At 35.8% G+C, this 16189-nt stretch overlaps 1 protein-coding gene across 1 annotated transcript in view; it reads right to left on the bottom strand.

Moving 5' to 3' along the window:
- The window catches only part of SPOCK3 (SPARC (osteonectin), cwcv and kazal like domains proteoglycan 3), a 490206-nt gene that overhangs the window by 142087 nt on the left and 331930 nt on the right, over positions 1-16189 (bottom strand). Inside the window, exon 5 of the mRNA XM_047091776.1 lies at positions 12593-12707. Coding sequence (XP_046947732.1) covers positions 12593-12707 — 115 coding nt within the window. The remainder of the gene's footprint in view (positions 1-12592; positions 12708-16189) is intronic.

A 16189-nucleotide genomic window follows, 5' to 3' on the forward strand; every position in this document is an offset into this window, starting at 1 on the left:
ACAGGTGCAGCCACTCTGGAAAACAGTATGGAGGTTCCTCAAGAAATTAAAACTAAAACTACCCTACTACCCTAGCAATTTCACTACTAGGTATTTATTCAAAGGGTACAAAAGTACTCATTCAAAGGGGCACATGCACTCCATTGTTTATAGCAGCACTATCAGCAATAGCCAAATTATGGAAAGAGCCCAAATGTCCATCGACTGATGACTGGATAAAAGATGTGGTATGTATATACGATGGAATATTACCTGGCAATCAAAAAGAATGAAATCTTGCCATTTGCAGTGGATGCAGCTACAGTGTATTATACTAAGCCAAATACATCATTCAGAGAAAGATGAATACCATATGATTTCACTCAGATGTGGAATTTAAGAAACAAAACAGATGAACATAGGGGAAGGGAAGAAAACATAAGATCAAAAGAGAGACAGGCAAACCATAAGAGACTCTTAAATACAGAGAAGAAACTGAAGGTTGCTGGAGGAGCAGTGGGTGGGGGGTGGGCTAGATGGGTGATGGGCATTAAGGAGGACACTTGTTGGGATGACCACTGGGTGTTATATGTAAGTGATGAATCACTAAATTCTACTTCTGAAACAAAAAAGCAATATATATATATATATATATATATATAATTTAAGAAATATATATATATGTGTAATTTAAGAAACAAATGAACATATGGAGGGGGGAGAAATAAAGGACAAAAGAGAGACGAAACAAACCATAAGAGGCTCTTAAAGACAGAGAACAAACTGGGAGTTGATGGAGGGAGGTGGGTGGGAGGATGGGCTAGATAGGTGATAGGCATTATGAGGGTATTTGTTATGATGTACACTGGGTGTTGTATGTAAGTGATGGATCACTGAATTCTACTCCTGAAACCAATATTGCACTGCATGTAAACTAATCAGAATTTAAATAAAAATTTAATTTATATATTCATATATATATATATATAAATATATATATATATATTTCCTGAAGATCTTAAATGACCAGAGAGCATGTTTTTAGTTACAAAAATAACATCCTGAATAACTTAGGTTAATACATTTAAAATCTAAATAAGCAGGCGTTTATTTGAGAAAGCATAAATTAACATAACTGTATGAAAAAGATACACACACACACACACACACACACACACACACACACACACTCTGCAAAGGCCAGTAGCTGTGAAAAGAATGTGAAAGATTTATCAAAGAAAACAACCAGTAATAGCTTCTAGGCCACATAATTCTACTGCAGAGTTATGTCAAATTCTGAATGCAAACTCTAATTTGCAGTGTATAAATACTATTAACTATAAAGAAATTAAAACTCCAATTTTTTGTGCCCAATCTGATAAAAAAAAACACATAGAAAGTAAAATTTGAAATGACATTTAATGTATGAAAAATAGTCTACAATTTATTAGAATTCAACAGCATTTAAAAGCGTCATCAATTAAAATGAAAGAGAAATTCAAAGATGGTTTAATTTGAGGAAATACATCCATAAATCTATATGATTTATATATTCTTCTATTTTGCCAATGAAAAAATTGAGACTCATAAATTTAAATACAATACCAAAGGTTGCACACCCAGAGCAGAATTGTAATTCTAAAATCTATACTCTTAGCAAATAAATAATGCTACCTCCACAGGATAACAACACAATAAAACAAAGAAATTCTACAAAAGAGTTACATACACACACACACACAAAACACACAAATCAAAATTAGGAGCAAGCAATGTAGTATGCAGGCTAAGTTACGTGTAATTGGGTATCTATTTAATTCTGATACTCTTAGAGAATGAAGCAAAATGAGAAACAGATTGAGTTACATGATTCCCAGCTTCTGATAAAAGGAAACTTGAGTTGTACAAAAAAAATGCAGGTGAGATGTAGTGGAAACTATGAACCACAGCCCCCCAAAAATCAGTTTGCATATTTTTATTAATATTCTGTAAGTCACCCTGTCAAGCTAATTAACATTTCTGGTTCTCACATAATTTCCATTTTGTGTGTGTGTTATGTGTAGTGAGAACACCTGATATTATTGTTTTAGCAAATTTGTAATATTCAATACGTTATTAATCACGGTCGTCATGCAGTACCTTGGATCTCTAATGCAACTTTCATAACTGCAGCTTTGCACCCTTTGACCCATTTCCCCCATTTCCCATTTCCCCCATCTCCTCACCCTTGGTAACCGCTTTTCTGCTCTCTGATTCTGTGTTCAACACTTTTTAGATTCTACATATAAGAGAGATCACACAGTTTTTCTTTCTTTTTTCTGGCTTACTTCACTTAGCGTAGTGTTGTTGTCCAGGTTCATCCAGGTTGCTGAATTTGGCGGGAAACTTCTTTTTTAGTATACACACGGAATGGGATATTAAATATGCCTATTTCTCTACTCGTCCATCAGTGAACATTTAGGTTATTCCCATATCTTGGCTATTGTAAATAATGCTGTAGTGGGCATAGGAATGCAGGTATCTTTTTGAGGTACTGATTTCTTTCCTTGGCTATATACCCATAAGTGGATTGCTGGATTGTATGGTACTTCTGATTTCAGTTTTTTGACGAAACTCCATACTATTTTCCATAATGGCTGCACCAATTTACATTCTCCAACAGTGTACAAGGGTTCCCTTTCATCCACATCCTCACCAAGTTATTTTCTTTTGCCTCTGTGATAATGTGGAAATCTTTTATGGGTTCTTCTCCATCCGTACTGCTATCTCCACTCCAATCCAACACTTCAAATTATGGAGGTATGTGAGTGTGTTTAGATGCATCTTAGGGGTGAGGATAAACAGAATCAGAGTGATATTATTTGAAATTAATAAAATTTGGGGCACCTGGGCAGCTCAGTCAGTTAAGCATCTGACTCTCGATTCGGCTCAGGTCATGATCTCACAGTTTGTGAATTCGATCTCCACGTCAGGCTCTGTACTGGCGGTGCGGAGCCTGCTTGGGATACTCTCTCTTCCTTTCTCTCTGCCCACCCATGCTCTCTTTCTCTCTCTCAAAAAATAAACTAAAATTTTTTTTAATTAATAAAAAATTAAGAGATTAGATAAGTAAAGCCATAATAGCTATATAAAACCCATAATTACAAAAAAAAAAGTATTCGGAGGATTAGAATACTCAAATTTGAAACCTAAAGGAAATGCCACTTAAAGGGTTTTCTGAATCTAGCCAGTCAACTGAATAACCTAATGGAGCACTTATGGCATATCATAGGTCTAAAATTCACTGTGCTTACAGACAACTGTTGTGTAAATCATTTAAGATATGTCTAGGGTCTATTTCTTTGAATTTGGATTTACCAACTGCAAAATAAACACTTTCTAAGGTCCTTTCCATTGCTCTCTATCTTTGGTCCTGCAAGTCCCTTCTAAGATTTGGGATTGCATTACATATTACATGCAAAATCTGTGGAAAATGGTCTATTCATGGTCCATGATCACAACTATGAATCTCATATTAACGTGGTTATATAAAATATATTAGCTTTAAAAATCATCTAAAATGTCAATCAATACTTTGAATAAAGTTGATCAACCTTCCAAATAATCATTCTATGTTTGTGACCAAATGATAAACTTTCAAAAAATGGGGGGCCAGGGGGGAGAAAGTAATACACTACAGGGACCTAGAATCATTTGGTCTTTGTAATTTTGATTTTATGGGTTAGGAAAACAGAAAAAAAAATGTACAGTTAAGTTACTGATTGAAGAGAGACAGATATGCTTATTTACCTATACAAATTCAGAATCTGGAATTTCAAAACTGCAAACTGTTGTTTTTTAAATTTTTTTTAACATTTATTCATTTTTGAGAGACAGAGAGTAAGTGGGGGAGGGTCAGAAAAAGAGGGAGACACAGAATCTGAAGCAGGTTCCAGGCTCAGGCCTGTCAGCTCAGAGCCTGACACGGGCTTGAACCCACAAACTGTGAGATCATGGTCTGAGCTGAAGTCGGATGCTTAACTGGCTGAGTCATTCAGGCACCAATGTAAACTGTTTCTTTTTTTTTAAATTTTGGTTTCTTGAATGTATACACTTGGACCAATTTATGCACATCCATTATTGAATACATTCGGAGAATAGAGGAGAAATTAAATTTTTTCTTATATAAAGGAAATGTATGTTTTTAAGTTTATTTAAGAGAGACAGAGAGAGGGAGAGAGAAAATATGCAAGCAGGAGAAGGGCAAAGAGAGGGAAAGAGAGAGAGAGAGAATCCCAAACAGGCTCCGTACTGCCAGTGCAGAGTCTGATGCAGGGCTCAAACCCACAAACCGTGAGATCATGACCTTAGCCAAAATCAAGAGACAGATATTTAACTGACTGAGCCACCCAGGGGTCCCTAAAGGAAATATATTTTGTTTGTTTTAATATAACACAAGTCGATTTGAAGAATTTATTCGGCTCTTAACATAGAAAACATAATCTGTTGTCAATTTGACCTCAAACGTAGGAAGTCAGAAAGATTTAAAAACTAGTTCATCGTTGGTAGTTTCTTCCTTGCTTTTTCGAAAACAGAGATGCTATTAAATAGAGTTTCCTGCACTTCCTAAGTCAGTCAACCAAAGGCATGCTTCTAATGTAAATGACAGTTGAAAGATTAGAAATGATACTGAACTGAGTTTTACATTTCCCATGTCTCTTGGCCTTTGGCACTGTGTAGGAATGACATTCACAATTTTCTGTACTGCTTTTCCTCAGCAGTTAGCAAAATCCTGTACTTGCTTTGCCTTGACAATCCATCAGAACAGGATTATTTTAAATTCTTCTTGCCTCTCTTTCCACACACACTTGAACACAAATGATCTTTATTCCCCGAGATACTACTTTAAGTAAAGGCTCCTTCTTGACATACTAATATAGACGTTGTACAGAGAATCTGAGCAACATGAAACGTAATCATTGTTTATTCACAAAGTATCATTTTCTTAAATATTTTACCTTCCATATTCAATGCATATTAAGTTCTTTTTTTGCAGATTGTGGGAGAATATGATAAATTGATCAACCTCAAACCTATCTTCTCATTCAAAAGTAAGTTCACATGCAGGGAATCTTACTGAAGGGAAACTTTGCTGAAGGGTATGATGCATTAGAGGTATGCACTAATTTTGACTACTCCTTTTCAAGTGTTCTTAATAGCCTCCAATGAAAAGAATGAGACATGGATATTGAATACCAAGGTAGGATTTACTTTGTACCTGAAGCGAGTTTCAGAGGAAAACACATTCAGTTAAGTCAACAGGGAGTGGGTATGAGGAAGACAGAGATATGGAAGTAGTTCAGTTGAAAGAAAACTATAATTAGCTCTTAATTACATGGGGGTCGATTAACTTACTCAAGGTCATGTTAAACATCCTTATTTGGACTATGCTAGAAGGAGTGGATTGGGATTATGGGTGGGGGTGAATCCAGAAGGAACCATGCTCTAACGCTGGCCATAGGCTGGTGTAAGGCAACAGAGGTGAGGCTTCAAGAACAGGGCTCCTGGGAGGCAGCTTTACACTCCTTCTTCCACCAGTTGTTGTCTTCATGCACATTGCCTAATGTCAGAGCACTAGCTTACCATTAATTTGCAAATCGATTTACTTTTGAGTAATAAAATGACCTAGTTGTGTTATTAAAAGTGATATGATAACATAGGTTTTCATTTTTTAAATGTTTATTTTTGAGACAGAGAGAGAGAGACAGAGGGGGAGAGAGAGAGAGAGAGAGAGAGAGAGAGCGAGCGAGCACGGGAGGGGCAGAGAGAGAGGGAGGCACAGAATCCAAAGCAGACTTCAGGCTCTGAGCTGTCAGCACGATCTGTGAGATCATAATCTGAGCCAAAGATAGACACTTAACTGACTGAGCCACCCAGGCGCCCCAGTTTTCATTTCTAAATTGTCTTAAATATTACCTAATGAGTAATGACCAATATAAATAGTATAATTAAAGTTCGAAAGTTTTATAATCACTATACTGTACACCTGAAAATAATATTACACTGTATATCAACTAACTGGAATTTAAACAAAACATTTTATCTATAATAAAATCGTTATCATGGTATACCACGTTTAAGAAAATACATAATTTAGGGGTGCCTGGGTTGCTCAGTCAGTTGAGTGTCTGACTTCAGCTCAGGTCTTGATCTAATGGTTTGTGAGTTTGAGCCCCATGTCGGGCTCTGTGCTGACAGTGCAGAGTCTGATCAGTTCCTCTGTGCTCCCCTCAACTGCCCCTTCCCCTCCTCTTTCTCTCTCAAAAACAAAAACAAAAAACTAAAAAAATAAAATACAGAGGGGTAAGGTACTTTAGAGGCATTTATCTCATTTCTTCCTTGCAATAACATCTTGAGCGGTGGGCTGGGGGCAGACATCAGGTCGGACTGCGGCCCCGCCCACCAACTCCAGTTATACACCACAGCACAGGGGAAGTGCCCTGCAGGCCCTCACCACACCAGGGACTATCCAAAATGACCAAGCGGAAGAATTCCCCTCAGAAGAATCTCCAGGAAATAACAACAGCTAATGAGCTGATCAAAAAGGATTTAAATAATATAACAGAAAGTGAATTTAGAATAATAGTCATAAAATTAATCGCTGGGCTGGAAAACAGCATACAGGACAGCAGAGAATCTCTTGCTACAGAGATCAAGGGACTAAGGAACAGTCACGAGGAGCTGAAAAACGCTTTAAAGGAAATGGAAAACAAAATGCAAACCACCACGGCTCGGATGGAAGAGGCAGAGGAGAGAATAGGTGAACTAGAAGATAAAGTTATGGAAAAAGAGGAAGCTGAGAAAAAGAGAGATAAAAAAATCCAGGAGTATGAGGGGAAATTAGAGAACTAAGTGATACACTAAAAAGAAATAATATACGCATAATTGGTATCCCAGAGGAGGAAGAGAGAGGGAAAGGTGCTGAAGGGGTACTTGAAGAAATAATAGCTGAGAACTTCCCTGAACTGGGGAAGGAAAAAGGCATTGAAATCCAAGAGGCACAGAGAACTCCCTTCAGACGTAACTTGAATCGATCTTCTGCACAACATATCATAGTGAAACTGGCAAAATACAAGGATAAAGAGAAAATTCTGAAAGCAGCAAGGGGTAAACGTGCCCTCACATATAAAGGGAGACCTATAAGACTCGTGACTGATCTCTCTTTTGAAACTTGGCAGGCCAGAAAGAATTGGCACGAGATTTTCAGGGTGCTAGACAGCAATAATATGCAGCCGAGAATCCTTTATCCAGCAAGTCTGTCATTTAGAATAGAAGGAGAGATAAAGGTCTTCCCAAACAAACAAAAACTGAAGGAATTTGTCACCACTAAACCAGCCCTACAAGAGATCCTAAGGGGGACCCTGTGAGACAAAGTACCAGAGACATCACTACAAGCATAAAACATACAGACATCACAATGACTCTAAACCCGTATCTTTCTATAATAACACTGAATGTAAATGGATTAAATGCGCCAACCAAAAGACATAGGGTATCAGAATGGATAAAAAAACAAGACCCATCTATTTGCTGTCTACAAGAGACTCATTTTAGACCTGAGGACACCTTTAGATTCAGAGTGAGGGGATGGAGAACTATTTATCATGCCACTGGAAGCCAGAAGAAAGCTGGAGTAGCCATACTTATATCAGACAAACTAGACTTTAAATTAAAGGCTGTAACAAGAGATGAAGAAGGACATTATATAATAGTTACAGGGTCTATCCATCAGGAAGAGCTAACAATTATAAATGTCTATGCACCGAATACCGGAGCCCCCAAATATATAAAACAATTACTCATAAACAGAAGCAACCTTATTGATAAGAATGTGGTAATTGCTGGGGACTTTAACACCCCACTTACAGAAATGGATAGATCATCTAGACACACGGTCAATAAAGAAACAAGGGCCTTGAATGAGACACTGGATCAGATGGACTTGACAGATATATTTAGAACTCTGCATCCCAAAGCAACAGAATATACTTTCTTCTCGAGTGCACATGGAACATTCTCCAAGATAGATCATATACTGGGTCACAAAACAGCCCTTCATAAGTTTACAAGAATTGAAATTATACCATGCATACTTTCAGACCACAATGCTATGAAGCTTGAAATCAACCACAGGAAAAAGTCTGGAAAACCTCCAAAAGCATGGAGGTTAAAGAACACCCTACTAACGAATGAGTGGGTCAACCAGGCAATTAGAGAAGAAATCAAAAAATATATGGAAACAAACGAAAATGAAAATACAACAATCCAAACGCTTTGGGACGCAGCGAAGGCAGTCCTGAGAGGAAAATACATTGCAATCCAGGCCTATCTCAAGAAACAAGAAAAATCCCAAATACAAAATCTAACAGCACACCTAAAGGAAATAGAAGCAGAACAGCAAAGGCAGCCTAAACCCAGCAGAAGAAGAGAAATAATAAAGATCAGAGCAGAAATAAACAATATAGAATCTAAAAAAACTGTAGAGCAGATCAACGAAACCAAGAGTTGGTTTTTTGAAAAAATAAACAAAATTGACAAACCTCTAGCCAGGCTTCTCAAAAAGAAAAGGGAGATGACCCAAATAGATAAAATCATGAATGAAAATGGAATTATGACAACCAATCCCTCAGAGATACAAACAATTATCAGGGAATACTATGAAAAATTATATGCCAACAAATTGGACAACCTGGAAGAAATGGACAAATTCCTGAACACCCACACTCTTCCAAAACTCAATCAGGAGGAAAGAGAAAGCTTGAACAGACCCATAACCAGCGAAGAAATTGAATCGGTTATCAAAAATCTCCCAACAAATAAGAGTCCAGGACCAGATGGCTTCCCAGGGGAGTTCTACCAGACGTTTAAAGCAGAGATAATACCTATCCTTCTCAAGCTATTCCAAGAAATAGAAAGGGAAGGAAAACTTCCAGACTCATTCTATGAAGCCAGTATTACTTTGATTCCTAAACCAGACAGAGACCCAGTAAAAAAAGAGAACTACAGGCCAATATCCCTGATGAATATGGATGCCAAAATTCTCAATAAGATACTAGCAAATCGAATTCAACAGCATATAAAAAGAATTATTCACCATGATCAAGTGGGATTCATTCCTGGGATGCAGGGCTGGTTCAACATTCGCAAATCAATCAACGTGATACATCACATTAACAAAAAAAAAGAGAAGAACCATATGATCCTGTCAATCGATGCAGAAAAGGCCTTTGACAAAATCCAGCACCCTTTCTTAATAAAAACCCTTGAGAAAGTCGGGATAGAAGGAACATACTTAAAGATCATAAAAGCCATTTATGAAAAGCCCACAGCTAACATCATCCTCAACGGGGAAAAACTGAGAGCTTTTTCCCTGAAATCAGGAACACGACAGGGATGCCCACTCTCACCGTTGTTGTTTAACATAGTGCTGGAAGTGCTAGCATCAGCAATCAGACAACAAAAGGAAATCAAAGGCATCAAAATTGGCAAAGATGAAGTCAAGCTTTCGCTTTTTGCAGATGACATGATATTATACATGGAAAATCCGATAGACTCCACCAAAAGTCTGCTAGAACTGATACATGAATTCAGCAAAGTTGCAGGATACAAAATCAATGTACAGAAATCAGTTGCATTCTTATACACTAATAATGAAGCAACAGAAAGACACATAAAGAAACTGATCCCATTCACAATTGCACCAAGAAGCATAAAATACCTAGGAATCAATCTAACCAAAGATGTAAAGGATCTGTATGCTGAAAACTATAGAAAGCTTATGAAGGTAATTGAAGAAGATTTAAAGAAATGGAAAGACATTCCCTGCTCATGGATTGGAAAAATAAATATTGTCAAAATGTCAATACTACCCAAAGCTATCTACACATTCAATGCAATCCCAATCAAAATTGCACCAGCATTCTTCTCGAAACTAGAACAAGCAAATCCTAAAATTCATATGGAACCACAAAAGGCCCCGAATAGCCAAAGGAATTTTGAAGAAGAAGACCAAAGCAGGAGGCATCACAATCCCAGACTTCAGCCTCTATTACAAAGCTGTCATCATCAAGACAGCATGGTATTGGCACAAAAACAGACACACAGACCAATGGAATAGAATAGAAACCCCAGAACTAGACCCACAAACATATGGCCAACTCATCTTTGACAAAGCAGGAAAGAACATCCAATGGAAAAAAGACAGCCTCTTTAACAAATGGTGCTGGGAGAACTGGACAGCAACATGCAGAAGGTTGAAACTAGACCACTTTCTCACACCATTTACAAAAATAAACTCAAAATGGATAAAGGACCTAAATGTGAGACAGGAAACCATCAGAACCTTAGAGGAGAAAGCAGGAAAAGACCTCTCTGACCTCAGCCGTAGCAATCTCTTACTCGACACATCCCCAAAGGCAAGGGAATTAAAAGCAAAAGTGAATTACTGGGACCTTATGAAGATAAAAAGCTTCTGCACAGCAAAGGAAACAACCAACAAAACTAAAAGGCAACCAACGGAATGGGAAAAGATATTTGCAAATGACATATCGGACAAAGGGCTAGTATCTAAAATCTATAAAGAGCTCACCAAACTCCACACCCGAAAAACAAATAACCCAGTGAAGAAATGGGCAGAAAACATGAATAGACACTTCTCTAAAGAAGACATCCAGATGGCCAACAGGCACATGAAAAGATGTTCAGCGTCGCTCCTTATCAGGGAAATACAAATCAAAACCACACTCAGGTATCACCTCACGCCAGTCAGAGTGGCCAAAATGAACAAATCAGGAGACTATAGATGCTGGAGAGGATGTGGAGAAACGGGAACCCTCTTGCACTGTTGGTGGGAATGCAAATTGGTGCAGCCGCTCTGGAAAGCAGTGTGGAGGTTCCTCAGAAAATTAAAAATAGACCTACCCTATGACCCAGCAATAGCACTGCTAGGAATCTACCCAAGGGATACAGGAGTACTGATGCATAGGGGCACTTGTACCCCAATGTTCATAGCAGCACTCTCAACAATAGCCAAATTATGGAAAGAGCCTAAATGTCCATCAACTGATGAATGGATGAAGAAATTGTGGTTTATATACACAATGGAATACTACGTGGCAATGAGAAAAAATGAAATATGGCCTTTTGTAGCAATGTGGATGGAACTGGAGAGTGTGATGCTAAGTGAAATAAGCCATACAGAGAAAGACAGATACCATATGGTTTCACTCTTATGTGGATCCTGAGAAACTCAACAGGAACCCATGGGGGAGGGGAAGGAAAAAAAAAAAAGAGGTTATAGTGGGAGAGAGCCAAAGCATAAGAGACTGTTAAAAAACTGAGAACAAACTGAGGGTTGATGGGGGGTGGGAGGGAGGGGAGGGTGGCTGATGGGTAGTGAGAAGGGCACCTTTTGGGACGAGCACTGGGTGTTGTATGGAAACCAATTTGTCAATAAACTTCATATAAAAAAAATAAATAAAATAAAATACATAATTTGTATCAAATGGACTGCATTTTAACTAATATATTTCCTGTCCATGTATCCATTATTGATTTTTTCAGAAAAAAGTACAAAAATCAATGGTCTTCATTAAGAAGCCACAATAATAATTATTAAATTATAAGATTCATATGCTTATAAAATATGTGATAAATGTTGATGATAATGCTCTTTAAAATAATCTTTCACTTAAAGGAATATGTATTCCCTACATATCCTTCCTCATCTAAAGTTATGAAGAACTGAAACAAGGAGCTATAGAGATATTTTTGAAGGCATAAACAGTACCTCAAACATGTAAGTAATATTGTGTGAATTACAACAAATAATCTGCAAAAGGTCAAATTTTATATAATAACACATACAGAGTTAAATGTATTTCATTATTTTATTATTATACATCAAAACAATAAAAATAAATATTTAAGGACTCTAGACCTAATCAAAAGAAAGTTTAATTAATTAAACTATTCTGTAGGGAAATTTTCTCACAAACACACACAGTATATATACATATATATATATATATACACACACACACACACATACATACATACATATATGTATATATATATATTTATGGTAGACCTCTTTATATATGTATATATATATATTTCATGCACACTATGTTTTATATATATGTATATATATTTTTTATGGTAGATCTCTTTATTTTAAAAGTTTCTTACTAATTGCCCAGTTTCACATCTGATCAAACTCTTTTCTCACTCACTGCTTTACCACTGACTTGCTCCAAAAGAAAAAAGGAATGTCAAACACATTTTACACACAGTAATTTATAAAAGACATTTCTTTAGATTTTTTATATATGGTGAACATGTAGAAAAGAAGCATCCACCTGTTACTATCAAGATAAATAGAAATCCCCGTAGAAAAATGTCGCTTGCTAAAATAATTGAGACTAAAGAAAAAAAAATACTTCATTTACAATGTAATAAATGAAGTAAATGAAGTAATAAATGAAGTAAACTTCATTTTAATGCCAACATTTATTGCAAAACACTTTAATACAGAAAACAAATGTAAAACTATAAATAAATGTTTATCACTTACCTCTCTTAACGTTTCTGCTTGTACTTGTGGACTTATCTGAAGGACATGGGCAACGTCCTTCACATTTGACTGAGATCTGTTTTCCTAAGACACATGCCTGATATTCTAGTTTGCACTGCATACAAAGAGAAAAGAAAATAGTTATTTAGATACATTTAGTTAAATCAATACAAAGTCACATGCTATTTTATTCTATTACACATGCTATGGAAAAAGGCAAATGAATAGCATGGAATGAAGAACATTACACCTGATTTCAAATCTATAAGTTCTAATTTCTAACCGTGGTATTTGGAGCTAATTTCCTAAATGTTATGAACTTCGATTTTTTTCATATGCGTAATTGGGATAGTAACATGGAATCTACTGAGTTTGAAAAATCAAATAGGTAGTTTTCCTAGAACAACAGTTACCATGAACTGAGCTGTCAGTAAATGTAACACAAGCTGAATGAAATTAAACTCAAACAATCAAAATTATTATGGCACATGAAGTTCTGAGGGTTTTTTGGGTTTGTTTTGTTTCGTTTTTACTTTAGTTTAGCTTAGTTTTGTTTTGCTTTTCTTTGTAAACATTACTCTTTGTAAAATTTTAAGCCTAAGTACCTTAAGTCATTCTTAATATTTCATAACTGCATAATTTGACATGATTTAAAAAATTGTAAGCCTACTCCATCTTTTAAGAGGCAATAATTACTTTCCTACTTTAAAAGAAATAGATCTTGCTAATTCTGAAGTAATGTGATTTCTTTAGTGGCTACGTCCATAATTTACTCAGTGCAAATTATTTTAAAATTAAATAGGGCAGACTTTCTGGCTCCAATCGACAAATGCACCAGTGACTAATTTAATTCAGCTTCAGCTGATACGAAGAAGAACTGAAGACACCCAATGACTAATCAGATTACTCATATCTGTACAACATTTTTTTTTTTTTTTTTGTCAAATAACTCTCTACTGGACAGGCGAAATTCGAAACTAGACTTTCAACAAATGAGTAAAAATTATTACACTTGGAATTTATTTGTAGTGGCTTAGTGGGCCTTTTTTAGAGGAATAAACTCCTTGAAAGAAATTATTTTTTATTGTTCAATGTTTCAGTAATTTAAGAAAATGATTTTGACTTATAAAATCTCAAAGGATTTTAAATATAATTAAAATGCCCAATAGCTAATCAAAAGTAGAAAAAAGTAAAAATTATGAGCACTTTAATGAAAGCCAGATAAGTTATATAAAACTTTGAGACTTCAAATTAATATATATATATATATATATATATTTTTTTTTTTTTACTGTAACTTCTTTTAACATAATATTTCAGAATTCGGAATCTGGTCATATGAAAATTCTGACTTATGACACAATTTAAGAAAAGTTCAAGAACAATTGTAAATGTGAGCAGACAAAGCCAAAAGTCAATATTAGTTATAGCTAATATTGAATTTTAAAATATGAAAATGTTAGCTCCCTTCAAAGATGTGTTACACCATACCCTTTTACATTCTAAATGTGGTTTATTTTAAAAGTGCTTTTTTTATTTGAAGAAAATGAAAGCCAGAAAAATAAATGAATGAACAACAGAAATACATGAGTTGTTAGTTTAAAAAGGTTTTACCTCTTAGATAACTTTCTTTGACATAACACAAACTTCAAAGCTGTCTAAAATTTGCATATGATGAAATTATAGTTTTGAAAAGGAATTACTTTATAAATAAAACAATTTCTTCTTCAGAATGATTTTACCAAACTTTTTTTTTTTCTGTATGCATTTCTGCAAAGACCAACGGAATCAGAAAGATAGCAAATCCACCCATGTTTATAGTTATAAGAATCTAGCTTCCTGGGGCGCCTGGGTGGCTCAGTAGGTTAAGCGGCCAACTTCGGCGCGGGTCATGATTACGCGGTCTGCGAGTTCGAGCCCCGCGTTGGGCTCTGTGCTGACAGCTCAGAGCCTGGAGCCTGTTTCAGATTCTGTGTCTCCCTCTCTCTGACCCTCCCCCGTTCGTGCTCTGTCTCTTTCTGTCTCAAAAATAAAGAAACGTTAAAAAAAAAATTAAAAAAAAAAAGAATCTAGCTTCCTGTAATTGGAAAGCCATTTAGTTTTATTTCCTTATGGATTGATTTTGAAATAAAAATATCTTCATAAAGAATTTTATTCAAAGAATATTAGGACATTAAAAGCACTATTTTAAAATATTTTTTTAGCTACATCTACTGATTGGATTTCTAATTAATGACATTCAATTTACTTAATTATCACAAAGCTGAAATATTTATAAAGGTATAAGTGAACTGAAATATCACATAAAGGGCATGCTCATTAGTTTATAATTACCAAAAAATGGAAATTCTGTAGAGAAAGACATGATTAATGCATTCCTGATTATCTAAGACCCTGAGCATTAAGGATTCTTAAGTTAGGAGTTACTGTGAAAAGCAAGCCTGCAAAATGATTTTTCCATGGTCAAAGTTGCCATTTGTCAGGGAAAGTAAGTTAAAATCATTTGCTGAATTATATATCAAAGGAGAAAATTTAATTTTACTATAGGAGAGATCTAGTCTGCTCATAGAAAAGACCCCAACCATCAGGGTAATAAACACTGAGACAGGTTATTATTACAGTTTTTAAGATAATGCAATCACTGTGAGCTTGTTGGATGGCTTAAATCTGAGGTTTTCAGTTGGAGTGGTTTTGCCCCAGGGGACAGCTTGAAATGGTTTTTGAGAAAACCGCTAAAATTATGCGGGAGGGATTACCGTTGGCATTTACTAGTCAGAGGCCAGAAAGACTGCTAAAGATCTTGCAGGGCACAGATAAGCCCCCCCAAAATAAAGCATTATATGACCTCAAATGTCAATAATGCCCCGATTTAAGCACTAGTCAATCAAAAGACGATGAATAAGTAACTAAACTTAAAATTCCTTCCATATTTCATTAGTATTTTCTTTTTGGTCATTCATTAAAGTAATGCACGTAAGATAAAAAGCAATGGTATAAACTTCAGGGTTCAAGTACTGAAATTATCCAGGAATTTAAATTTAAAGTTAAATTTAAATTTTTTTTTTTAAACGTTTATTTATTTTTGGGATAGAGAGAGAGCATGAACGGGGGAGGGGCAGAGAGAGAGGGAGACACAGAATCGGAAACAGGCTCCAGGCTCTGAGCCATCAGCCCAGAGCCTGACGCGGGGCTCGAACTCACGGACCGCGAGATCGTGACCTGGCTGAAGTCGGACGCTTAACCGACTGCGCCACCCAGGCGCCCCAAGTTAAATTTAAATTTAAAATTAAACTTAAAATTAAATTTAAAATACACATCAGCTAACACAACAAAATACATAGTTTATAAATGACTTTAATTGAGGTATCGCTATGTGTCAAACACTGTATTAAGCAATTTTGATGCATTATATACTGAGGAATGAGGTAGGATAGATATATTTTTTAAAATAAGTTTTTCAAGTGAAGTTTGGAGAACTTTATGCAACTGATCAAAAATGCATGGCTAAAATAGGATTTGAGCCTACTTTATAGTGCTTCTCATGTAGAACAAGTATATAATTAGCAGTAGGTAAAAATAGCAACAATGTTCTATTTC

This window comes from Lynx rufus, unplaced genomic scaffold (assembly GCF_022079265.1).
Source record: "Lynx rufus isolate CCGP_SWC_20201006 ecotype Redwood Valley unplaced genomic scaffold, mLynRuf1.p SCAF_3, whole genome shotgun sequence".
Classification (NCBI taxonomy): domain Eukaryota; kingdom Metazoa; phylum Chordata; class Mammalia; order Carnivora; family Felidae; genus Lynx; species Lynx rufus.